Source organism: Choloepus didactylus, chromosome X (genome assembly GCF_015220235.1).
Source record: "Choloepus didactylus isolate mChoDid1 chromosome X, mChoDid1.pri, whole genome shotgun sequence".
NCBI classification, from domain to species: domain Eukaryota; kingdom Metazoa; phylum Chordata; class Mammalia; order Pilosa; family Megalonychidae; genus Choloepus; species Choloepus didactylus.
In genome coordinates, this window is record NC_051334.1 from 58,513,684 (window position 1) to 58,540,154 (window position 26,471).

The following is a 26,471-nucleotide window of genomic DNA, read 5'->3' on the forward strand; positions in this document are numbered from 1 at the left end:
ATGTGTTGTAATACATTGATTGATTTTTTTATGTTGAACCATCCTTGCATGCCTGGAATGAACCCCACTTGGTCATGGTGTATGATTTTTTTTTTATCTTCATTTTATTGAGATATATTCACATACCACGCAGTCATACAAAACAAATCGTACTTTCGATTGTTCACAGTACCATTACATAGTTGTACATTCATCACCAAAATCAATCCCTGACACCTTCATTAGCACACACACAAAAATAACAAGAATAATAATTAGAGTGAAAAAGAGCAATTGAATTAAAAAAGAACACTGGGTACCTTTGTCTGTTTGTTTGTTTCCTTCCCCTATTTTTCTACTCATCCATCCATAAAATGACAAACTGGAGTGTGGTTCTTATGGCTTCCCAATCCCATTGTCACCCCTCATAAGCTACATTTTTATACAACTGTCTTCGAGATTCATGGGTTCTGGGTTGTAGTTTGATAGTTTCAGGTATCCACCACCAGCTACCCCAATTCTTTAGAACCTAAAAAGGGTTGTCTAAAGTGTGCGTAAGAGTGCCCACCAGAGTGACCTCTTGGCGCCTTTTGGAATCTCTCTGCTACTGAAGCTTATTTCATTTCCTTTCACATCCCCCTTTTGGTCAAGAAGATGTTCTCCCTCCCACGATGCCAGGTCTGCATTCCTCCCCGGGAGTCATATTCCCCGTAGCAAGGGAGATTCACTCCCCTGGGTGTCTGATCCCACGTAGGGGGGAGGGCAGTGATTTCACCTCTCAAGTTGGCTTAGCCAGAGAGAGAGGGCCACATCTGAGCAACAAAGAGGCATTCAGGAGGAGGCTCTTAGGCACAACCATAGGGAGGCCTAGCCTCTCCTTTGCAGCAACCGTCTTCCCAAGGGTAAAACTTATGGTAGAGGGCTCAACCCATCCAACCACCAGTCCCCTATGTCTGTGGTCATGTTAGCAACCATGGAGGTGGGGTAGGCGAATACCCCTGCATTCTCCACAGGCTCCTCAAGGGGGCACTACATCTTTTTTTTCCTTGTTTTTCTTTTTTTTTTTTTAACTTTCCCTTCTTTTTTAAATCAACTGTATGAAAAAAAAGTTAAAAAGAAAACAAACATACAATAAAAGAACATTTCAAAGTTACCATAACAAGGGAGTAAGAAAAAGACAACTAACCTAAGATAACTGCTTAACTTCCAACATGTTCCTACTTTACCCCAAGAAAGTTACATAATATAGCAACCTTTATGTGAACTTGTTCCTACTATATCCATCAGAAATTAACAGACTATAGTCATTCCTGGGCATCCCAAGAACGTTAAATAGCTTATCTGTTCTTCTTGGATTATTGTTCCCCCTTCCTTAATTACTCTCTACTGCTAGTTCCCCAACATTCTACATTATAAACCATTTGTTTTACGTTTTTCAAAGTTCACATTAGTGGTAGCATATAATATTTCTCTTTTTGTGCCTGGCTTATTTCGCTCAGCATTATGTCTTCAAGGTTCATCCATGTTGTCATATGTTTCACGAGATCATTCCTTCTTACTGCCGCGTAGTATTCCATCGTGTGTATATACCACATTTTATTTATCCACTCATCTGTTGAAGGACATTTGGGTTGTTTTCATCTCTTGGCAATTGTGAATAATGCTGCTATGAACATTGGCGTGCAGATATCTGTTCGTGTCACTGCTTTCCGATCTTCTGGGTATATACCGAGAAGTGCAATCGCTGGATCTAATGGTAACTCTATATCTAGTTTTCTAAGGAACTGCCAGACTGACTTCCAGAGTGGCTGAACCATTATACAGTCCCACCAACAATGAATAAGTGTTCCAATTTCTCCACATCCCCTCCAGCATTTGTAGTTTCCTGTTTGTTTAATGGCAGCCATTCTAACCGGTGTTAGATGGTATCTCATTGTGGTCTTAATTTGCATCTCTCTAATAGCTAGTGAAGCTGAACATTTTTTCATGTGTTTCTTGGCCATTTGTATTTCCTCTTCAGAGAACTGTCTTTTCATATCTTTTGCCCATTTTATAATTGGGCCGTCTGTACTATTGTCATTGAGTTGTAGGATTTCTTTATATATGCAAGATATCAGTCTTTTGTCAGATACATGGTTTCCAAAATTTTTTCCCATTGAGTTGGCTGCCTCTTTACCTTTTTGAGAAATTTCTTTGAGGTGCAGAAACTTCTAAGCTTGAGGAGTTCCCATTTATCTATTTTCTCTTTTGTTGCTTGTGCTTTGGGTGTAAAGTCTAGGAAGTGGCCGCCTAATACAAGGTCTTGAAGATGTTTTCCTACATTATCTTCTAGGAGTTTTATGGTACTTTCTTTTATATTGAGATCTTTGGTCCATTTTGAGTTAATTTTTGTGTAGGGGGTGAGGTAGGGGTCCTCTTTCATTCTTTTGGATATGGATATCCAACTCTCCCAGCCCCATTTGTTGAAATGACCATTATGACTCAGTTCAGTGACTTTGGGGGCCTTATCAAAGATCAGTCGGCCATAGATCTGAGGGTCTATCTCTGAATTCTCAATTCGATTCCATTGATCTATATGTCTATCTTTGTGCCAGTACCATGCTGTTTTGGCAACTGTGGCTTTATAATAAGCTTCAAAGTCAGGGAGTGTAAGTCCTCCCACTTCGTTTTTCTTTTTTAGAGTGTCTTTAGCAATTCGAGGCATCTTCCCTTTCCAAATAAATTTGATAACTAGCTTTTCCAAGTCTGCAAAGTAGGTTGTTGGAATTTTGATTGGGATTGCATTGAATCTGTAGATGAGTTTGGGTAGAATTGACATCTTAATGACATTTAGCCTTCCTATCCGTGAACATGGAATATTTTTCCATCTTTTAAGGTCCCCTTCTATTTCTTTTAGTAGAGTTATGTAGTTTTCTTTGTATAGGTCTTTTACATCTTTGGTTAAGTTTATTCCTAGGTACTTGATTTTTTTAGTTGCTATTGAAAATGGTATCTTTTTCTTGAGTGTCTCTTCAGTTTGTTCATTTCTAGCATATAGAAACATTACTGACTTATGTGCATTAATCTTGTATCCCGCTACTTTGCTAAATTTGTTTATTAGCTCTAGTAGCTGTATCGTCGATTTCTCAGGGTTTTCTAGATATAAGATCATATCATCTGCAAACAATGACAGTTTTACTTCTTCTTTTCCAATTTGGATGCCTTTTATTTCTTTGTCTTGCCGGATTGCCCTGGCGAGCACTTCCAGCACAATGTTGAATAACAGTGGTGACAGCGGGCATCCTTGTCTTGTTCCTGATCTTAGAGGGAAGGCTTTCAGTCTCTCAGCATTGAGTACTATGCTGGCTGTGGGTTTTTCATATATGCTCTTTATCATGTTGAGGAAGTTTCCTTCAATTGCTACCTTTTGAAGTGTTTTTATCAAAAAGGGATGTTGGATTTTGTCAAATGCTTTTTCAGCATCTATTGAGATGATCAATTGATTTTTCCCTTTTGACTTGTTAATGTGTTGTAATACATTGATTGATTTTCTTATGTTGAACCATCCTTGCATGCCTGGAATGAACCCCACTTGGTCATGGTGTATGATTTTTTTAATGTGTCTTTGAATTCGATTTGCAAGTATTTTGTTGAGGATTTTTGCATCTATATTCATTAGGGAGATTGGCCGGTAGTTTTCCTTTTTTGTAGCATCTTTACCTGGTTTTGGTATTAGATTGATGTTAGCTTCATAAAATGAGTTAGGTAGTGTTCCATTTTCTTCAATGTTTTGAAAGAGTTTGAGTAAGATTGGTGTCAGTTCTTTCTGGAAAGTTTGGTAGAATTCCCCTGCGAAGCCATCTGGCCCTGGGCATTTATTTGTGGGAAGATTTTTGATGACTGATTGGATCTCTTTGCTTGTGATGGGTTGGTTGAGGTCTTCTATTTCTTCTCTGGTCAGTCTAGGTTGTTCATATCTTTCCAGGAAATTGTCCATTACTTCTACATTATCCAGTTTGTTGCCATACAGTTGTTCATAATATCCTCTTATAATTTTTTTAATTTCTTCAGGATCTGCAGTTATGTCACCTTTTTCATTCATTATTTTGTTTATATGGGTCTTCCCTCTTTTTGATTTTTTCAGTCTAGCTAGGAGCTTGTCAATCTTGTTGATCTTCTCAAAGAACCAACTTTTGGTGATATTTATCCTCTCTATTGTTTTTTTGTTCTCTATGTCATTTATTTCTGCTTTAATCCTTGTTATTTCTTTTCTTCTACTTGGTTTAGGATTGGTTTGCTGTTCATTTTCTAGCTTCTTCAGTTGATCCATTAGTTCTTTGATTTTGGCTCTTTCTTCCTTTTTAATATATGCGTTTAGTGCTATAAATTTCCCCCTTAGCACTGCTTTTGCTGCATCCCATAGGTTTTGGTATGTTGTGTTCTCATTTTCGTTCGTCTCTATATATTTAGCAATTTCTCTTGCTATTTCTTCTTTAACCCACTGATTGTTTAGGAGTGTGTTGTTTAACCTCCAGGTATTTGTGAATTTTCTAAGTCTCTGATGGTTATTGACTTCTAATTGTATTCCACTGTGGTCAGAGAATGTGCTTTGAATAATTTCAATCTTTTTAAATTTATTGAGGCTTATTTTATGTCCCAGCATATGATCTATTCTGGAGAAAGTTCCATGAGCACTAGAAAAGTATGTGTATCCTGGTGATTTGGGATGTAATGTCCTGTATATGTCTGTTAAATCTAATTCATTTATCAGATTGTTTAGGTTTTCAATTTCCTTATTGGTCTTCTGTCTGGTTGATCTATGTATAGGAGAGAGTGATGTGTTGAAGTCTCCCACAATTATTGTGGAAACATCAATTGCTTCCTTTAGTTTTGCCAATGTTTCTCTCATGTATTTTGTGGCACCTTGATTGGGTGCATAGACATTTACGATTGTTATTTCTTCTTGCTGAATTGCCCCTTTTATTAGTATGTAGTGGCCTTCTTTGTCTCTCAAAACATCCCTGCATTTGAAGTCTATTTTATCTGAGATTAATATTGCTACACCTGCTTTCTTTTGGCTGTAGCTTGCATGAAATATTTTTTTCCATCCTTTCACTTTCAGTTTCTTTGTGTTCCTGTGTCTAAGATGAGTCTCTTGTATGCAGCATATTGATGGTTCATTTTTTTTTATCCATTCTGTGAATCTATATCTTTTAATTGGGGAGTTTAATCCATTTACATTCAACGTTATAACTGTGAAGACATTTCTTGAATCATCCATCTTATCCTTTGGTTTATGTTTGTCATATTTTTCCCCTCTGTCTATTAATATCCTTTATTGTACCCATACCGAATCTCTTTAGTACTGAACCTTTCTCCAAGTCTCTCTGTCCTTTCTTTGTTTCTCTGTCTGTAGGGCTCCCTTTAGTATCTCCAGTAGGGCAGGTCTCTTGTTAGCAAATTCTCTCAGCATTTGTTTGTCTGTGAAAAATTTAAGCTCTCCCTAAAATTTGAAGGAGAGCTTTGCTGGATAAAGTATTCTTGGCTGGAAATTTCTCTCACTCAGAATTTTAAATATATCGTGCCACTGCCTTCTTGACTCCATGGTGGCTGCTGAGTAGTCACTACTTAGTCTTATGCTGTTTCCTTTGTATGTGGTGAATTGCTTTTCTCTTGCTGCTTTCAGAACTTGCTCCTTCTCTTCTGTGTTTGACAGTGTGATCAGTATATGTCTCGGAGTGGGTTTATTTAGATTTATTCTATTTGGAGTTCGCTGAGCATTTATGATTTGTGTATTTATGTTGTTTAGAAGATTTGGGAAGTTTTCCCCAACAATTTCTTTGAATACTCTTCCTAGACCTTTACCCTTTTCTTCCCCTTCTGGGACACCAATGAGTCTTATATTCGGATGTTTCATATTATCTATCATATCCCTGAGGTCCATTTTGATTTTTTCAATTTTTTTCCCCATTTTTTCTTTTATGCTTTCATTTTCCATTCTGTCATCTTCCAGGTCACTGATTCGTTGTTCAACTTCCTCTAGTCTTGTACTATGAGTGTCCAGGATCTTTTTAATTTGGTCAACAGTTTCTTTAATTTCCATAAGATCATCCATTTTTTTATTTACTCTTGCAATGTCTTCTTTATGCTCTTCTAGGGTCTTCTTGATTTCCTTTGTATCCCATACTATGGTCTCATTGTTCATCTTTAGTTCTTTGAGTAGCTCCTCTAGGTGCTGTGTCTCTTCTTGTCTTTTGATTTGGGTGCTTGGGCTTGGGTTATCCATATCGTCTGGTTTTTTCATATGCTTTATAATTTTCTGTTGTTTTTGGCCTCGTGGCATTTGCTGAACTTGATAGGGTTCTTTTAGGATTTGTAGACCAATTGAAGTCCTTATCTCTAATTTATCAGATCTACAGCTTCGTGGGGTACACTTTCTCTAACTAACCAGCAGGTGGCGTCCACGAGCCACCTGTTCTCCACAAGCCAGTTCTCCCCTGCTTAGCCTTTGTGGTGAGTGTGGGAGTGAGTCTTGTGGGGTCCAATTCGTGTACCAAGCTTGCGTGTGTAGTTGGTGTTGCCTGCCCTGTATATGGGGCGTGTTTCTGGGCAGTCGGAGGGGGGGGTGGCCCTAACAATCAAATCTCCCTGGTGATCCTAGAGTTTTAAAGCTGCTGCAATAGTCTAATCCTTCAGTTCAGTCCTGCCACAGTTTGTCTCTGCCACTGACCCACAAGTCCTTGGTATTGGCGTATGGCTCCTGAGACTTGCAAGTGGGCCCCTCTTCCAGGCTGTGCACCCCGGGTCCTCTGTTGAGGGATGACTGTGCTATGTCACAGGTGAGTGCCGTCCCCCCAGGGCAGTTCTGGGCTGCTGGGCTGTGTAGGGAGGCTCCAAGTCTGCTGAAATGATGGCTGAATGGGGCTTTGTTAATTCACACTGCTCCACCTTCCCAAGTCTGGGACAATCAGCTGAGGTTGCAGGGAAGGCTAATGTCCACGCCCAGTTTTGTGGTGTGTGCCTGTTATTTGAAGCACTTCTGTCACACTGGGTTGTCTGGGGCAGCTCTGGGCTATGGGGCTGGTGATGGGCAGGAATGTTTCCTGTCCACCAGGATGATGGCTGTGAGCGGACACCCCCCTTTTCTTGGGAAGTTGTGGTGTTTAGTGAATTTTCTCAGCCACTGGATTATTGCCTTTTGTCTCAGAGCTCTCTTAGTTCTGCTCTTGACTTGACCTGTCCAAATTGCAAGTCTTTGAAGCTTTCTGTATTGGGCTTCTTAGAGTAATTGTTTTAGAAAAAGAAAAAAGGATTAAAAAAAAAAAAAAAGGGCCCTCCTCAGAGATCTAATGGGTTATTGAAATGCTAAGAGACAAAGCAACCAGGGCCATTAAGGAAAGGTCCACAGGGCAGAGAGATCAGCTTTTCTTCGGGATTTGCATATGCACCTCAGGGCCTGAGCTCTGCCCTTCCCCTTTCTATGTTCACCAGAACTCCAAAAATCCTCCGCTTTTATTTTGCAGTTTTTCATGTTGTTTTTTTTCTATGCCTGTCTCCTCTCTGCTGGGCTGGCTGCTCTCAGATTCTCTGGTGTCTGGTCTCAGTCTATCTATGGTTGGAGTTTGGATCAGTAGAATGAGTTTCCGATAAGGGCTGCCACTGCAGTTCTCCCTTCTCCTTCCCAGAGCTGACAGCCCCTCCTCCCACGGGACTGAGCCTGGCAGGGAGGGGCGTGGGTCCCCTGGCCGCAAAAACTTACAGATTTCACTGATCTCAGCAGTTCCACGTTTTCATGAGTGTTGTATGAAGTATGCCCAAAGTCAGATTGCTCTGTGGTTTCCAGTCCACGCAGTTCCTGGCTTTCTACCTACTTTCCTGGAGGAGTAACTAAAACATACAGCTCACCAGTCTGCCATCTTGCCCTGCCCTCCCTTTGATTCCCTTTTAACAAATCAAAAGGAAAAAATCAAATGATCATCTCCATAGATGTTATAAGGACCACACTCCACTTTGTCTAGTTTATGGATGGATGAGTAGAAAAATAGGGGAAGGAAACAAACAGACAAAGGTACCCAGTGTTCTTTTTTACTTCAATTGCTCTTTTTCACTCTAATTATTATTCTTGTTATTTTTGTGTGTGTGCTAATGAAGGTGTCAGGGATTGATTTAGGTGATGAATGTACAACTATGTAATGGTACTGTAAACAATCGAAAGTACAATTTGTTTTGTATGACTGCGTGGTATGTGAATATATCTCAATAAAATGATTAAAAAAAAAAAGAAAAAGCATTCAACAAAATTCAGCATACTTTTTTGATAAAAACACTTCAAAAAGTAGGAATTGATTATTTAGGAGTGTATTGTTTAACCTCTATATATTTGTGAATGTTCTAGATATTTGATGGTTATTGACTTCTGGTTGCATTTCATTGAGGTCAGAGAATGTGTTTTAAATAATTTCAATCTTTTTAAATTTATGGAAGCTTGTTTTATGTCCCAGCATATGCTCTATCTTGGAGAAAGTTCCATAAGCACTAGAGAATAATGTATATCCTGGTAAATTGGCAAGTAATGCTCTATAATGTCTGTTAAGTCTAATTCATTTATCACATGGGTTAGGTTCTCAATTTCTTTATTTGTCCTCTGTCTGGTTGATTTATCTATAGGAGAGGGTGGGGTATTGAAGTCTCCCACCATTAGTGTGGAAACATCTATTGCTTCCTTCAGTTTTGCCAAAGTTTGTCTCATGTACTTCAGAGCCCCTTGATTGGGTGACCAAACATTTATGACTGTTAATTCTTCTTGGTGTGTGTTCTCTTTTATTAGAATATTGTGTCCTTCTTTGTCTCTTTTGACATCCTTGAATTTAAATCTATTTTATCTCAAATTAGTATTTGCTTCCCTTGCTTTCTTTTGGCTGTAGCTTACATAGAATATTTTTTCCATCCTTTCACTTTCAATTTCTTTGTCTTGCTGGGTCTAAGATGAGTATCTTGTAAACAGCACATTGATGGTTCATATTTTTTTAATTCATTCTGCCAGTGTGTATCTTTTAATTGGGGAATTTAATCCATTCACATTCAATGTTATTATTGTGCATGCAGTTTTTGTATTAGCCATCTTATTCTTTGGTTTTTATTTGTCATATCTATTTTTCCCTCTCTCTATTTCCATTAAGTTACCCTTACCAAAACTCTTCAGTTTTGTGCCCTTCTCCAGACCTCTCTCTTCTGTCTTTTATTCTCAGCTTGTAGAGCTCCTTAGTGTTTCTTGTAGGGCAGGTCTCTTGTTTACAAATATCTCAGCATTTCTTTGTCTTTGAAAATTTTAAGCTCTCCCTCATCTTTTTTTGGGAGAGCTTTGCTGATTTAAGAATTCTTGGTTGGCAATTTTTCTTTTACAGAATTTTAAATATGACATACCACTGCATTCTTGCCCCCCATGGTGCCCACTGAGTAGTCAGTACTTAGTCTCATGTTGTTTCCCTTTTATGTGGTGAATTGCTTCTCCCTTGCTGCTTTCAGAACTTTCTCCTTCTCTTCAGCATTTGACAATCTGATCAGAATATCTCTCAGAGTGGATTTATTTGGATTTATTCCATTTGGTGTTCATTGGGCATTTTTAATTTGCATATTTATGTCATTTACAAGGGCTGGGAAGTTTTCCCCAACAACATCTTTGAATACTCTTCATAGCCCTTTACTCTTCTCTTCACCTTATGCAACACCAATGATTCTTATATTTGTGCCCTACATTTTGTCCATCATTTCCCTGAGATCCATTTCAAATTTGATTTTTTTCATCATTCATTCTTTTGTGGGTTTCACTTTCCATCACCCAATCCTCAAGGTCACTAATTCATTCCTCTACCTCTTCAAATCTGGTGTTCTTTGTCTCAAGAATATTTTTAATTTGATCATCAGTATCTTTTATTTCCACAAAATATGCTACTTTTCTATTTACAGTAGCAAATACTTCTTTATACTCTTCTAAGGTCTTCTTCATGTCCTTTGTATCCTGCACCATAATATTGATGTTTGTGTGTACTTCTTTGATTAGTTGCTCCAAGTTCTGTGTGTCCTCTGGCTTCTTAGTTTGGACATTTGGGTTATCCATGTCTTCTGGTTTCTTCATATGCTTTATAATTTTCTGTTGTTTTTGGCCTCTTGGCATTTGCTTATATTGATAGGGTTTTTTTTAGGATATGCAGGTTATTGAAACATTTATCTATAATTTGGCAGAGCTACAGCTTGATGGAGTGCACTTTCCATGACCTACCAGTAGATGGCTCTCTGGAGTCACCTCTTTCCCTCAAGCTGGTTCTCCCCAACTTCATCTATGCACAGAGTGGACATCCAAACCATGTGGAAGTCCAATCAGTGCACCAGTTTTCCATGTGCACTGGGGACTTCCAGCCCTGTGGGTGTGAGGCATGCCCTGCACAGTTTGGCAGGAAGTCTGCTCCAGGACCCAGCAGTCCTGGCCTTTCCATTGCTGTGGGTGGAGTACTCTGGGGCTGCAGAGTTTTGTGTCTCACTTCCCAACTCAAATGCCCCACAGTCCCTGTTTGCTGTGTACCCACAATTCCCTGGGATGGGGGGTGGGCTCCTGGCACTTCTGTGCAGTGGCCTTGCCTCTAGGCTGTGTACACTGCAGGCTTCCATGGAGGAAGAGTGGACACCATCACAGGCCTGCCAAATCCTGAATTCCCTCAAGCAAGCTCTCAGCTGAAAGGCTGTGAGTGGTTATCTTCCAGCAAACAGCAAAGATGGCTGCATGATTTGTGGAAAGCTGCCCCCTTCTGTGCTCCTCTGCCTGCTCCAACTGCCAGTCCCTGATACAGGGTCTCTTGGCTGTGGGTCTGCGAAGGGTTATCACCCAAGCCAAGTGCTGAGGAGGGTGCCTGGGGCATGGAAGAATGCTCCCCTCCATGCTCATCTGCCAACTCTAACCACTGTGTTCCCCAGCAGCTGTCTGGGCTGAACACTCACCCATCTTAAATGCAGTCTCTTGGTTTCTCCAAGTACACACTCAGTATGGGTGTAGAAGTCTCTGCCCAGGTGGCAGAACCCTGGAATTACTGTTCTAGAGTCCTTTCTGTTTTTCATGGAGGATAATTTTGTTCTGTCTCTCCTAATCTTCCATCTTCCCAGAAGTCTTCCCAGTTAATTTTTGATAAGGGTCCCATGCCCAGTCAACTGGGACAGAACATTATCTTCAATAAATAGTGTTGGGAGAACTGGATATCCATAATGAAAGGAATGAAAGAGGACCTGTATCTCAGACCCTACTCAAAAATTAGCTAAAAATGGACCAAAGACCTAAATCTAAGGACCAGTACCATAAAACTCCTGGAAGAAAATATAGAGAAACTTCTTCAGGATCCAGTGATAGGCAGTAGTTTCTTAGACTTTGCACCCAAAACACAAGCAAAAAAAGAAACAAAGTCAAATATGTCCATGCTTCAAAGGACTTTGTCCAAAGGGTGTAAAGGCAAATGACTCAATGGGAGAAAATGTTTGGAAGCCACATATTTGATAAGGATTTGATATCCAGTATGTATAAAGAAATCCTACAATGCAACAACAAAAAGACAAACAATACAATTAAAAATGGGCAAAGTACATGAATAAATGTTTCTTCAAAGATGAAATACAGATGGCTAAGAAGCATATGAAAAGATGCTCCACTTCACTAGCTATTAGGAAAGTTCAAATCAAAAAAAGCACAATGAGATGTCATCTCACACCCACTAGAATGGCTGCTATTAAACAAACAGGCAACTACAAGTGTTGGAGAAGATGTGGAGAAATTGAAACACTTATTCACTGCTGGTGGGAATATAAAGTACTACAGCTGCTGTGGAGAATGGTTTGGTGCTTCCTCAGGAAGCTAAGTATGGATTTACCTTATGACCTGCAAACCTGCTACTCAGGATATACCTGGAAGATCTGAAAGCAAGGAGGTGAACAGACATTTGCACACTGATGTTCATAGCAGCATTATTCACAATTGCCAAAGCTATAAACAACCCATAGAGTCCATCGACTGATTAATGGATAAACAAAACATGGTATATACATGCAATGGAATATTATTCAGCAGTACAAATGAATGAAGTCCTGAAGTATGCAACATCACTGATGAACCTTGAGGACATTATGTTAACTGAAATAAGTCAGACACAAAAGGAAAAATATTTTATGGTCTCACTGATATGAATTAATTGTATTATGCAAACTCATAGACATAATATATAGAATATAGGGTAACAGGATATAGAATGAGGCTAAATAATAGGGAGTGGTTTCTTTATATGTGCAGAATGTTTAACTAGGGTGAATTTAAACATTTGGAAATGGACAGAGTTGATGGTAGCACCTTATTATGAGAACAATTAACAGTGCTGAATGGTGTGTGAGTGTGGTGGAAAGGGGAAGTTTAGAGTCATATATGTCACTAGAAGGAATGTTGGAGGTTAAAACATGGGAATGTATAACACAGTGAATCTGGTACAGTGATTAACTGTACAAATATTAAAAAGTTCTCTCATGAACTAGAGCTGATGCATGACACTATTTTAAGGTATTAACAATAGAGGGGTATTTGGGGAAAATGTACCTATTGCAAACTATGGACCATAGTTAACAGTAATATTTTGACTCCTTCATCAACAATAACATATGTACCACACTGACAGTATGGGTCAATAATTTGGGGGATGAGGAGTATGGGATGATTAGGGCTTTCTTTTTTATTTTGATTTCTTTTCTGTAGTTATGAAAATGTTCTAAATTTTGTCATGGGGCTGTATGCGTAACCATGTGATGATACTGTGAACCAGACATTGTATACTTTGGATGGTTTCTATGCTGTGTGAATATATCTCAATAAAATTGCATTAAAAATTAAAAAGTAAAAAAAGTAAAAAAAATTGTTAATTATAAATTAAAAAATGGAAGGTTAAAAAAACTGGTTCACCAGAGTATTTAACTATCAAGGTTGTCCACACTGAGCCTTCATAAATTTATCAATTACAGTTTAAGTATACCTACCAGTTGTGGCTCCAGTAGTCAGGCTTCTGTTCTTTGGTTTGTCCTCCAGGTAAGTTGTTATTCTCTGTATCCACCTCTCTCTCCAGATTTCAAGGTAGGTGGCTTGTCCTGTGACCTTAGTTCTCTGAAGAACCTAAGAAGAAAAGAAAACAACTGCTAGCCAAGAGTTTTATACTTGGTGATGCTTTCTTTCACAAATGGGAGAGAGATTAAGACATTCTCACATAATCAAAAACTGAGGGAGTTCATCACCACTGGACAAGTCCTACAAGTGATTCTAAAGGGGGTTCTTCACACTGAAAGGAAAGGACAATATACAGTCATCAAAGTGGCATAAAGAAATAAAGGCCTGGAATAAAATAACTATTTGAGTAATTATAAATGCCAGTAATATTGGCAATGTAACTCCACTTCCTATTTCCTACAGGTGTGCTAAAATGCAAATGCATAAAATGTAGTGATAAATATATGTTCTTGGGGATACAAAGTACAAAGATATAAGTGGCAACAAGTACAAAAAATGTGAGGGTACAGAGAGGTATAGGAAAAATATATGTGCATGCTATTGAAGTTACATTGGTATCAAAACAAATATGATTATTATATATTTAGGTGGTTAAATTTTAGCCACATGGTAAACACAAGAAAAATAGGTGAAAATATATCCAGATAAAATTTCATAACTGAAAAAATTAAATAAATATAAAAGGCATTGACAGAGTGAGGAAGAAAAAAGTAGAAGACTTGTAAAGGCTAACTAGCCAAATGGCAGAATTGTAACAAATGTTCCACACCAATGTAGGTGTTGGGGTGGGGTGGCATATAGTAACCCTGAAAAGCTACAGCCATCCTGAAAGAGAAATATGAAGTTGGATGACTCAAACTTCCTGATCTTAAAACATATTACAAAGCCACAATAATTAAAACAGAATTGTACTGACACCAGGACAGACATACAGACCAATGGAATAGAATTGAGCACTCAGAAGTCAACCCTCACATAGATGGCCAACTGATATTTGACAAGGTGTCAAAGATCACTCAGTTGGGAAAGAAGTCTTTTCAACAGATGGTTTTGGGAAAACTGGAACACCATTTGCAAAAAAATAAATAAATAAATAAGAGGACCCCTACCTCACACCATGTACAAAAATCAACTCAAAATGTATCAAAAATACTAAAATAAGAACTACAACTATCAAACTCCTAGAAGAAAATATAAGGAAGCATTTTCAGGACCTTGTGTTCATTGATAGTTTCTTAGACTTTACACACAAAGCACAAAAAATCAAAAGAAAAAATATTTAAATGATACCTACTAAAAATTTAAAAATTTTGTTCCTTGAAGGACTCTGTCATGAAGGTAATATTACAATCTATATACTTGTAATATACAATCTATATTACAATCTATATACTATCTATATAGTATATTACAATCTATATACTATATATTTGGAAACCACATATCCAATAAAGGATTAATATCAAGAATATATTTTAGTTGGCTAAAGAGTCAAATGCATGAAAAGAGGAGCAGATTTCCTAAAGCATTAGTTCCTGCATCATTCCAAAGGTGTTAGAGGTTTTAGCTAGCTGGCTTTAGAGTCCAATATTATTAGTTAAGTGTTCTTTTAAAATCACGTGGAGGGTTGCTGCCACTCACACAGCTGCAGTAAGTATACCCTTGTCTCCAGCTTCTTCTTCAGGACACAAATACAAGGCATCTTGCAGTGAACTGGCTTCTGGAGGTGGTGCCCTTGGCCTCTCTTGGATTAGTCTCTCTGAAGGTTCTGGCGAATTCTCCCTCCATCTTGGACTTGAGTGCTGTTGGGAGACTTCCCATATTGAACGACATGGAGAAGGGAAACCCAGAGCTGATCTTGACAAGGGATCCTCTTGGAGGCTTACTTCTTGGATACACCTGTTGGAAAGCACTTCCTTTTCTTTGGAATTTCGCCATTTCATCCTTCGGTTCTGAAACCAAATTTTCACCTGTGATTCCTTTAGTCCCAAATTGATGGCAAGTTTCTTTCGGTCTGTTTTGCTGATATATTTCTGCTTCTGAAACATTTTCTCCAGAGCCTTTCTCTGGTCTTCAGAAAAGACAGCTCTTCTTAAAATGCCCCTGCGAGCTTTGGAATTAGAGTCCTGTGTCAGGAGAGGCAGCACGGTTTCTTCTCTTGAAAAAGCAGTGGGGGATGCAGGGCGCCGACAGGACCCACCGCAGCAAGCCGAGCAGAATGGCGGGGCACTCAGAAAAAAAGGTTTGGAAGGCGCTGGAGCTGAAGGCTGGAAGGTACAGTCTCGGTCCCCCGGCGCCCGGCCAGGCAGCCTCGCACTATCCGCCGTGGGGCTGAGCACTTGAAAAGCCCACCGCGTGCCGTAGGGCGCCCCAGCGGGGCTGACTTGTTCGGACGCAGGGCACAGCTTGAGGGGAACGGGGCTAGCAGGCAGGGCCCGAACCTGCGCGCAGGCGGCTGCTACCGCGGTTGCCGAACCGTGGGGCGGGGGCGGCTGCAGCCCGTGCGGCGGGGCGCCGCCTACCCGCAGCAAGTTCTCGATGAGGAAACTCTTACCCAGATTCAAAACACAAAAATGATGGAATCTATATTGATTTCTGTTTGTACTTCTAGTTATAAATTCAATTTTCCAGTTAGGTGGCATATACTATATATTAGGTTATTTTTATATATTAACACACACCACAGATGTTTCATGTTTCTTGACTACCCTAAAATATTATAAAATTGCATTTCTGGTAATGATTTGCTCAGTTAATACAGAAATTTTTATTCCAGTTCCAAGAAGAAAGTGTTTCACTTTGAAGGAAATGAAGCAGAAAAAGGAAATGATGTGGTTTTGAATTAGGTTATTATTAATCTGTGGAAAAGAAACATTAGAAGTTCATTATGTGGTTTTTTGTTAGAAAGCTACATGATGATTGTGGCTTCTAGTTTGCTTACCTTCTTAGCTATAGATTTTGAAGGTTTAATGTTTAGAAAAGAATATTTCAGAAGAGAACACTTTTAATCAACATCAGGAAATTATTTTATACAAATGGAATTTGAGTTGGTGTATGTTAGCCTGTGTCTTTATCACAAGATCTTTTACTTAAAAGTCATCTCAGAGGCTTATGTCAGTGCCTCACTGTGGGGGAAGGAAGAATGGGGATCTGCTGACAACAATTTAAATTTTAAAACCTGTCTTAAAATGACTTAAGACATGGTTTCTCTTCTTTATATAATATTAATACCTATTTACATTTATCAGGTGCTTTCCATGTGGTAGAGATTGTGCTAAACTTTTAGGGAAGATTAACTCATTTAACTCATGACAATAACCCTGTTAGGTGAGCCTTTTTACTGTCATGATTCTTGTTTCACAGACAAGGAAACTGAGGCAGAGTATGGTTTGGGTGATTGACCAAGGTCATGAGGTTATTAAATGGTATTTGGCCCCTGGCAGTCAAGTTTCAAATCTTGTAATCTTTCAAGCTATGCAGGGTGTGCATACCAACGTGGAATTGTATTCACCCAACTACGGGATATGTTGTATGAGATACATTTGGGGGATTGCAGTGAGATTTATTAAAGAATTTTAGAAGTGCATTGTAAAAAAAAAAAAAAAAAAAAAAAAAGAATATATTTTAAAAAATCCTTCAACTTAACAACAAAAATACAAACAACCCAGTTTAAAAATGGGCCAAAGACTTGAGCATACATCTCTCCAAAGAAGATATACAAATGGCCAAAAATCACATGAAAAGATACTCAACATCATGAGCCATCAGGGAAATGTAAATCAAAACCACAATGAGATACCATTGCACACCTTAGAGTGGCTGCTATTAAAAATGGAAAATAAGTGTTGGAGAATATATGGAGTAATAGGAACACTCATTCTTTGCCGGTGGCAATGTAAAATGGTGCACCCTCTGTGGAAGATGGTTTGGTGATTCTTCAGAAAACTAAGTACAGAACTACCATATGACCCAGCAATTCCACTACTAGGTAAATACCCAAAAGAATAGAAAGCAGGGACTTGAACAGACATTTGCACACTGATGTTCATAGCCAAGTATTCACAATTGCCAAATATGAAAGAAACCTAAATGTCCAACAATAAAAGAATGGGTAAATACAATATGGTATATACATAGATGGTATATTACTCAGCTGTAAAAAGGAATGAAGTCCTGATACATGTGACAACATGGATGAAACTTAAAGACACCATGGTGAGTGAAATAAGCCAAACACAAAAGGAGAAGTATCATATGAACTCACTGATTTGAATCAACTAAAATAAGCAAGATCAGAGAGTCAGAATCTACAATATAAGTTAACAAGGGATGGCATTGGATAGGGAATGGGAAGTTAAGGTTTAAAATGCACAGGGTTCCTATTTGGAATGATGGAAATGTTTTGTTAATGGATGATGTTGATTGTAGCACCACATTATGAACACAATTAACAGTACTGAAATATATACCTGAATATTATTACAAGGGGAAGAAAACATTATATTGTATATATGGTAACAATAAAAAAATGGAACTACACTACACAAGCAGTGAACCCTAAGTTCAAACATGGGCTTTAGATAACAGTACAATTACAAAAATGTTCTATCATCAATTGTGACATACATTCCACAACAATGCAATATATTGGTGGTAAGTTGGTGTATGGGAATCCTGTATTTTATGGATGACTGTTCTGCAAACTGGCAACTTCTCTAATAAAGAAAATAATTAACTTATTCTGAGACTGGCCAGAATGAAAGCCAATAATGTTAATTATGCAAATGCAAATTATTTTAAATAAGTAAGTTTGGCTAATAGTATGTTGTTTAATTTTCACATACTTGTGAATTTTGCATTTCTCTCTCTGTTAATAACTTCTAGCTCCATTCCATTGTGGTTGGAGAATATGCGTTGTATACTCCAAATATTTTGGAATTTACTGAGACTTGTTTTGTGACCCAATATATGGTCTATCCTGGAGAATTATCCATGTGCACTGGAGATGAATGTGTATTCTGTTTTGTTGGGTTCAGTGTTCTATATATGTTTGTTAGGTCTAATTAGTTTAGTATATTATTCAAGTCCTCTACTTTCTTGTTGATTTTCTTATTAGATGTTCTATGGTGTGTTAAAATCCCCTATTATTAATATGGAAACATCAATTTCTCCCTTCTAATTGGTCAGTGTTTGCTTCATATATTTTGGGGATCTGCTGTTAGGTATATAAAATTGTTATAGATTCTCATTGAATTGTTACCTTTTTCAGTATATAATGACCATTTTTGTCCCTCATAACTGTTTTTGACTTAAAGTCTCTATATTAGTATAGCCACCCCAGCTCTCTTTTGGTTGCTACTTGCATGGTATATTTTTTCCATCCTTTCACCCTCAACCTACTTGTATCTTTAACTTTAAGATGTCTCTTGCAGAGCGCATATAGTTGGGTCATGCTTTTTTAATCCATTCTGGAAAACTGCTTTTGTTAATACAGGACTTTCTTCTGCCTTTTTTTCTATTTAGCCTTTGCAAGTCTTATGTCATTTTTGTCCCTCACTTCTGTTAATGCCTACTTTTATATTTATTTGATTTTTTTTCTATTGTACCATATTGAGTGTCTTCTAATTTCTATCTGGACATATTTTCATCTATTTTTCTTGTGATTACCATGTGGTTAAGATTTAATCTTCTACATATATAACAATCATATTCATTTTGATACCAACTTAATTTCAATAGTGGGCACACATACTTTGCTATACCCCTCTGTCCCCCCACTTTTTTTGTACTTTTTACTACTTATATATTTGTATGTTGTATGTCCAAGAACATAGACTTAATATTACTTTCATGTCTTTGCTTTTTAGTACTTGTAGGATGTAAGAAGCTTTACATACCAAACAATACACTAAAATAATACTGACATTTACAATTACCACAATTCTTACCCTTACTGCAGTCCTTCATTTCTTTATGCCCCTTTGAACCACTGTCTAGTGTCCTTTCTTTTCAGTCCAAAGAACTTCCTTTAGCATTGCTTGTAGGAAAGTTCTACTGGTGAAGTGTTCCCTCAGTTTTGTTTACCTGAGAATGTCTTAATATCTCCCTTGTTTTTGAAAGAAAGCCTCACTGGGAATAAAATTCTTGGCTGACAATTGTTTTCTTTTAGCATTCTAATATTTCAACCCACTGCCTTCTTGCCTCCATGGTTTCTGACGGGAAATCAGCACCCAGTCAAATTGGGGCTCCCTTGTACATGACAAATTGCTTTTCTCTTGCAGCTTTCAGAACTGTCTCCTTGTCCTTTGCATTTTATTGTGTGATCAATATATGATGAGGTGTGTTTTTCTTCATGTTTCTCCTGTTTGGAGTTTGCTGGGCTTCTTGGATGTGCATATTCCTGACTCTTGATAAGTTTAGGGAGTTCTCTATTCTTTCTTTCTTCTTTCTTTCTTTCTTCTCCTTTTGGGACTCCCATAATGCATACATTGGTGTGCTTGATGCAGCTCCATAAGTGTCTTAGGCCATTTTTGCTTTGTATAATTCTTTTTCTTTCTTCCCCTTGGCCTGAATCATTTTAAGGGTCTTGTTTTCAAATTCACTGATTCTTTCTTCTGCTAGCTCCAATCTGCTCTTGAAATCCCCCTGGGTATTTTTCATTTCAGTTTTTGAGTTCTTCTACACCAGTAGCTGTTTCACCCCTTTCTAAATTTTCTATCTCTATACTAAGTCTTTCATGTTGCTCATTCATTATTTTCCTGATATCCTTTAGTTCTTGCCCTATATTTTCCTTCATCTTCTTGAGCATTTTTAAGGTCATTTTTAAAAAGATTTTGTTCAGTATATCCACATTCTTATCTTCTTCATTGGTGTTTTCTGTCTTTTTATCTTTTTCCTTTGGATGGGCCATTTCCTGTTTTATTGTTTGTCTTGTACTCTTGTTGCATAGTGTACATTTTAATAATTTAAAATGTTAATCCTGGGATTTCTTCCCTGAGATGTCTGCTTCTTGATTTTGTCACAAGCTGGTGATTAAGCAGAGATTTTCTTGTGCTTCAGCCCTCCTATTGGGATGGTCTGCCCTAGGTGAATGCTGGATGCAGGTTTTTCCCTGTCTTTTGGGCCTCTGTCTTGTCCTGGTCTTTGGATTTTTAGTTGTTTTGGAGTTCACCTGTGTTCCAGTTTGCTAATGCTGCCATTATGCAAAATACCAGAAATGGATTGGCTTTTATAAAGGGGGGTTATTTGGTTACAAAGTTACAGTCTTAAGACCATAAAGCATCCAAGGTAAGGCCTCAACAATTGGATACCTTCACTGAAGGATGACCATTGGCATCTGGAAAGCCTCTGTTAGCTCAAAAGGCACGTGACTGGTGTCTGCTTGCTCCCAGTTTGCATTTCAAAATGGCATTCTCCAAAATGTTGCTCTTGGGGCATTCTGTCCTCTCTTACCTGCAGCTCCTCTTCAAAATGTCACTCTCAGTTGCTCTCCAAAATGTCTCTCATGGCTGCACTGCATCTGGACCTGTGTGGCTCTTTTTAAAGTACTCCAGTGATCCAATAAAGACCCATCCTGAAATGGTTGGGCAACACCTCCATAGAAATAATCCAATGTAAGGTCTTGCCCACAGTTGATTGAGTCACATCTCATGGAAACACTGAACCAATAGGCTCCAACCTAATCAACACTAATACCTCAGCCCCTACAAGATTGCATTAAAGAATGTGGCTGAGAAGGCAGCATAGAGAGCAGTGGAAGTTAGTCCCACTGGAGCAACAAATAAACAGCCAGGAACAACTAGAAAATAGTTGTTTGCAGGGGGGCAAACATGATCATCCACTCATCATACACCAACCTTCTGGGAATTCTGTAGACAAAATATTGTAAACTAGAATGTCTCGCTTTGCTATGCTATGTTCTTGCATGTAGTACATTCCACTCCCAAAGCCAGGCTTACCTGTTGTCTACTTGCCTGTTGATCTTTGTGTCATAAAAGTCAAAATGTCCTGGCTCCCCTCCTGCCTCCCTAAACAGCCTTGAGTGCCAGCATGTCTCCCTACCCTGAAAATCTCAATAAAAACTGAAATGAGAACTGCTTGGGAGGACACTCTCCCTTGGGTTGTTCTCACTCTCACCTCTCTTGACTTTTGTCTCAAGTAATTCATTGCATCACTGTGGTTACTGCTGGACAGAAAACCACACAACTTGAATTGGGAGGAATGCCCAAGATTGCAGCATAAGATCTGTAAGTAAAAACTGTGGACCTGAGCCAGGAGTGCCCTCCCCCCATGGCCCAAGCTATGAAGCCTCACAGCACTAGAGAGCAGCACTCTCCCAAACTCCAAAGCCTCACTGTGCTAGAGAGCAGCACTCTCCCAAACTCCAAAGCCTTGCTGTGCTGGAGTGCAGCACCCTCCAAGCAAGCAAATATAGCTCAGCTGAGCTCCAACTGAGGTTTTAATTAGCACACACTCAATACAAGCTATGAATCCCCAACAAGCAGACAGAAGCTTTTGACAACTGACCTTGGAGAGCTGGAGGACCTCTCTGGGAGGGATGGGGAACCCAGAGAACTGGGTGCTGTCTCTGGCCAATGGGTGAAACTGAGGGGGGCTGCAAACTAACCCCAAAGGGGGGTCTTTCTCTCACTTTTTTGGCTCAGTGGAGAAAGCCTCAGCCATTTTCAATTCCCAGTGCTCTGACCCAGACAAGGGTGAAGACAGCAGAGTCAGAGTCTACTCAAATGCTAATGACCTCTCCCCAGGGCATATATCTTTCCTAAAAGGAAAGAGGCAGTGCCCAGATCTACTACCCATATTCCATTCAGAACCAGACCCCAGAGCCTGGGGAAAAAAGCCATGGGACACACCTCCTTACATCAGTCAGGAGTGACAGGCTGACAGGCACCACCTACTGGGCAGAAAAGCACAGTGGCTTAAGGCCTCACCCAGTGTGACAATCCTCTAAGACATAACCTCAGGGAAACCAGATATTCAATATTTCTTCCTTCTGGGTACCTGAGCCTGTTCTGATCTGGGAAAGCCTGATTGGGGTAACCAAGGAAACCAGATGCCTAAACAACAGAAAACTACAACCTACACTAAGAAAAATGAAGTTATGGCCCATTCAAAGGAACAAACTTATACTTCAACTGAGATACAGGAATTTAACAATTAGTGCTGGATCTATTCAGAAAGTTTAGGGAAGATATGGCAAAAAAGATGAAGCATATAATGAAAACACTGGGTGTACATAAGGTAGAATTGAAAGTTTGAAAAAACAACTGACAGAATCTATGGAAATGAAAGGCACAGCACTTGAGATGAAAGACACAATGAAGACAGACAACAGCAGATCTCAAGAGGCAGAGGAAAACACTCAGGAACTGGAGAACAAGGCACCTGAAAGCCTACACACAAAAGAACAGATAGAGAAAAGAATGGAAAAATATGAGTAATATCTCTGGGAACTTAAGGAGAAAACAAAATGCAGCAATGTATATGTCATTGGTGTCACAGAAGAAGAGAAGGGAAAAGGGGCAGAAGCAATAATAGAGGAAATAATCAATGAAAATTTCCCATCTCTTATGAAAGACATAAAATTATGGATCTAAGAAGCACAGCATACCCCCAAACAGAATATATCTGAATAGGTCTATGCTAAGACATTTGATAATTAGATTATTGAATGTAAATGATAAAAAGAGAATCCTGAAAGCAGCAAGAGAAAAGCAATCCATCACATACAAAGGAAGCTTGATGAAACTATGTGTGGATTTCTCAATAGAACCATGGAGGCAAGAAGGAAGTGGGGTGTAATATCTAAGATACTTAAAGAAAAAAACCACCAACCAAGAATCCTATATCTGTCAAAACTGTCCTTCAAATATTAGGGAGAACTTAAAATATTCTCAAACAGACAATGACAGAGTTTGTTAACAAAATACCTGCTCTACAGGAAACACTAAAGGGAGCACTACGGACAGAAAGGAAAAGACAGGAGTAAAGATGTTTGGAAAACAATTTTTGGAGATAGTAGCACAGCAATGTAAGTACACTGAACAAAGTTGACTGTGATTATGGTTGAAAGAGGAAGGTTAGGAGTATGTGGGACACCAGAAGGAAAGAGAAAAGATAAAGACTGGGACTGTATAACTCAGGGAAACCTGGGGTGCTCAACAATTGTGATAAAAGGCACAAATATGTTTTTACATGAGGTAGAACAAATGAATGTCAACATTGCAAGGTGTTAAAAATGGGGTGAGATTGGGGGAAAAACACAATCAATGCAAACTAGAGACTACAGTTAACAGAAACATTGTATTATGCTTCATTTAATATAATATAGGTAATATACCAAGTAAATGCATATAAGGGGGGACATAGGGGAAGGGTATGGGACTCTTGGCATTGGTGATGTTGTCATACTCTTTATTCTACTTTAGTTTAATGCTCTTTCCTTTTGTTGCTTCCAAGCTGTCATGTTTTATTTTCTTTTCTTTTTTTCCTCTCTTTCTTATATTCTTTTTCTCCTGTCTCTCTACCTTCTTTTACGCTTCCTTCTACTTTGTGGAAGAAATGGAGATGTCCTTATACAGATAGTGGTGATGGTGGTGAATACATAAGTAGTGGCTATACAGGGAACCATCAATTGTTTACTTAGGATGGAATGTATGGTGTGTGAACAAAACCATCTTAAAAAATGGGGTGATGAAGAAACCTTAAGGGCACTATATTGAGTGCAATAAGCAGGCACATAAGGACAAATATTGCAGGGTCTCCCTGATATGAGCTAATTATGACATGTAAACTCATAGATATGAAATGTAAGTTATGAGGATATAGAACAAGGCTAAGAATAGGGAGCAGTTTCTTATTATGAGCAGAATGTTCAACTAGGGTGAACTGAAATGTTTGGAAATGGACGGGTGACGGCAGCACATTGTGAGAATAACTAACAATGCTGAATGGTGTGTGAAGGTGGTAGAAAGGGAAAGCTCAGTCATATATGTCACCAGAAGGAAAGTTGGAGGTTAAAAGATGGGAATGTATAAAACAGTGAATCTTGTGGTGTACAATGCCCATGATTAACTGTAAAAATGTTAGAAATCTCTCTCATGAACTAGAACAAATGTATGACACTATAACTAGAAGTTAATAATAGAGTGGCATATAGAAAAAATATATACCTATTGCAAACTATATACTACAGTTAGCAGTATTTTAACATTCTTTCATCAACAGTAAAAAATGTACTATACCAATACTATGAATCAATATTGGTGGGGGGGGTGGTTAGGGGTATGGGAGGATTTGAGTTTCCTTTTTTGTGTGCCTTTATTTCTTTTCTGGAGTAATGAAAATTTTCTAAAAATTGAAAAAAAAGAACTGACTGTGGTGATGGATGCACAGCTGTATGTTGGTACCATGGGCAAGTGATTTTACACTGTATTTTTGGAGAATTGTATGGTATGAGAACAATCTCAATAAAAATGGAAAAAAAAGAACATGGCTTTTTCTGGGGGGATAATATATGCAAACTGGCACACCCTGTTTACAGGAGTTTTGTTGTCCCCTCTGTTTTGAGGGAGAGAGACTTCCCTCTCCCAGATATTTGAAGCCAACAGGCCTTTGTTTATTACACTCCTTCATTGTCTCAAGCCACATTTGCCCGTGAGGTAAATTCCGGGATGAGGGGCATGCTGGAGATTTTTCCCATGTCATTCTCAGCCTAATAAGACCAGGGACCCATGAAGGGGTTGCAGACCAGCTCCAAAGTGCCCTGGGTAAGGAATCAAGAAAGGTGCCATGAGCTTCTCTGATGGCTCCCCAAAGCTGAGCTTTCCTGGCCTGCCAGCAAATGCAGACCTTCAACTAAGTGACCTCTGCAACCCTGAGGAAACACAGCATCTTTAAGTCCCCTCACCACCACCCCTCCCTGGGGTGCTTTAAAACAATGGCAGCCACCACCCTTGTCCACGTGGGTTTGAAACAATGGCAACCACCACCTTTGTTGATTGTAGTTTTAAGAAAATAGCTGCCCTCAGAGCCAGAACACCCATGAGCTGAAGTCCCTTTAAAAAAGCCATGTTGAGTGATCAGCTGTGCTCATCCCTGGTCTTGGGGAAGAGGATTTTTACATCCCTTTCTGTCACCAGTGAGCTAGCCAGGGTCTGGACCCCATGGCAACCCTGCAGCAGGAGTGGGGAATGAGCACTGGTACCTGCCATTCAGAGAGAACAATTTATAGTTCTTTATAATTCATCAACCTCTTCCTCCCACTCTTCCCTGTATGTTGTATAGTGTTCTTCTGGCCTTCAGAGTTTCAAAATAACTCTTTCAGACAGTTTCTGCCTGTTTAATAGTTGTTTGGTGGAATAACTGAGTCCTAGAGCTCCCTATACTGCCATCTCCCCAAAATGCTCTCAGTTTATTTATTTGTTGTAGAACTCTTTTGAGGACCCTAGAAATAGACAACACACTGCTACACTGAATGTTTCTAACTTGTGTCCTCTGCTGCATTTGTAATAAACATAGGTCTGGGTCCTGAAATATAAGTTCAGTTGAAGTAACTGCTCTATGTTTTTACAGGGATTGGCAGCCATGAAGTGTCCTCCTCATAGTGTTCTACCTATGATACATTTAACTTTAAGAGCTATCACTTGCAACAACTTGGCACCAATTTCTGCATAGGTAATGCCTTTGGCTGCAGATAAGAGAAAATGCAACACAAAACTGACTTAAAAATGGAGGTGGGGGGCGGGGCAAGATGGAAGACTGGTGAGCTGTATGTTTTAGTTACTCCTCCAGGAAAGTAGGTAGAAAGCCAGGAACTGCGTGGACTGGACACCACAGAGCAATCTGTCTTTGGGCATACTTCATACAACACTCATGAAAATGTCAAACTGCTGAGATCAGCAAAATCTGTAAGTTTTTGCGGCCAGGGGACCCGCGCCCCTCCCTGCCAGGCTCAGTCCCGTGGGAGGAGGGGCTGTCAGCTCCGGGAAGGAGAAGGGAGAACAGCAGTGGCTGCTCTTATCGGAAACTCATTCTACTGATCCAGACTCCAACCATAGATAGACAGAGACCAGACACCAGAGAATCTGTGAGCAGCCAGCCCAGCAGAGAGGAGACAGGCATAGAAAAAAAAAAACAACACGAAAAACTCCAAAATAAAAGCAGAGGATTTTTAGAGTTCTGGTGAACACAGAAAGGGGAAGGGCGGAGCTCAGGCCCTAAGGCGCATATGCAAATCCCGAAGAAAAGCTGATCTCTCTGCCCTGTGGACCTTTCCTTAATGGCCCTGGTTGCTTGGTCTCTTAGCATTTCAATAACCCATTAGATCTCTGAGGAGGACCCTTTTTTTTTTTTTTTTTTTTTAATCCTTTTTTCTTTTTCTAAAACAATTACTCTAAGAAGCCCAATACAGAAA

At 39.1% G+C, this 26,471-nt stretch overlaps 1 protein-coding gene across 1 annotated transcript; it reads right to left on the reverse strand.

The window, feature by feature from the left end:
- Window positions 1–14,537: 14,537 nt before the first annotated feature.
- On the reverse strand, window positions 14,538–15,681 carry LOC119522165 (homeobox protein DBX2-like). The gene has a single exon (XM_037820815.1). It carries the CDS (start codon window positions 15,679–15,681, stop codon window positions 14,677–14,679), a length of 1,005 nt encoding a protein of 334 aa, XP_037676743.1. The 3' UTR covers window positions 14,538–14,676.
- Window positions 15,682–26,471: the final 10,790 nt, after the last annotated feature.

Excerpts from the sequence above, each read along its gene's own strand:
- LOC119522165 (XM_037820815.1), bottom strand. The coding sequence starts at position 15,681 with ATGCCACCTAACTGGAAAATTGAATTTATAACTAGAAGTACAAACAGA.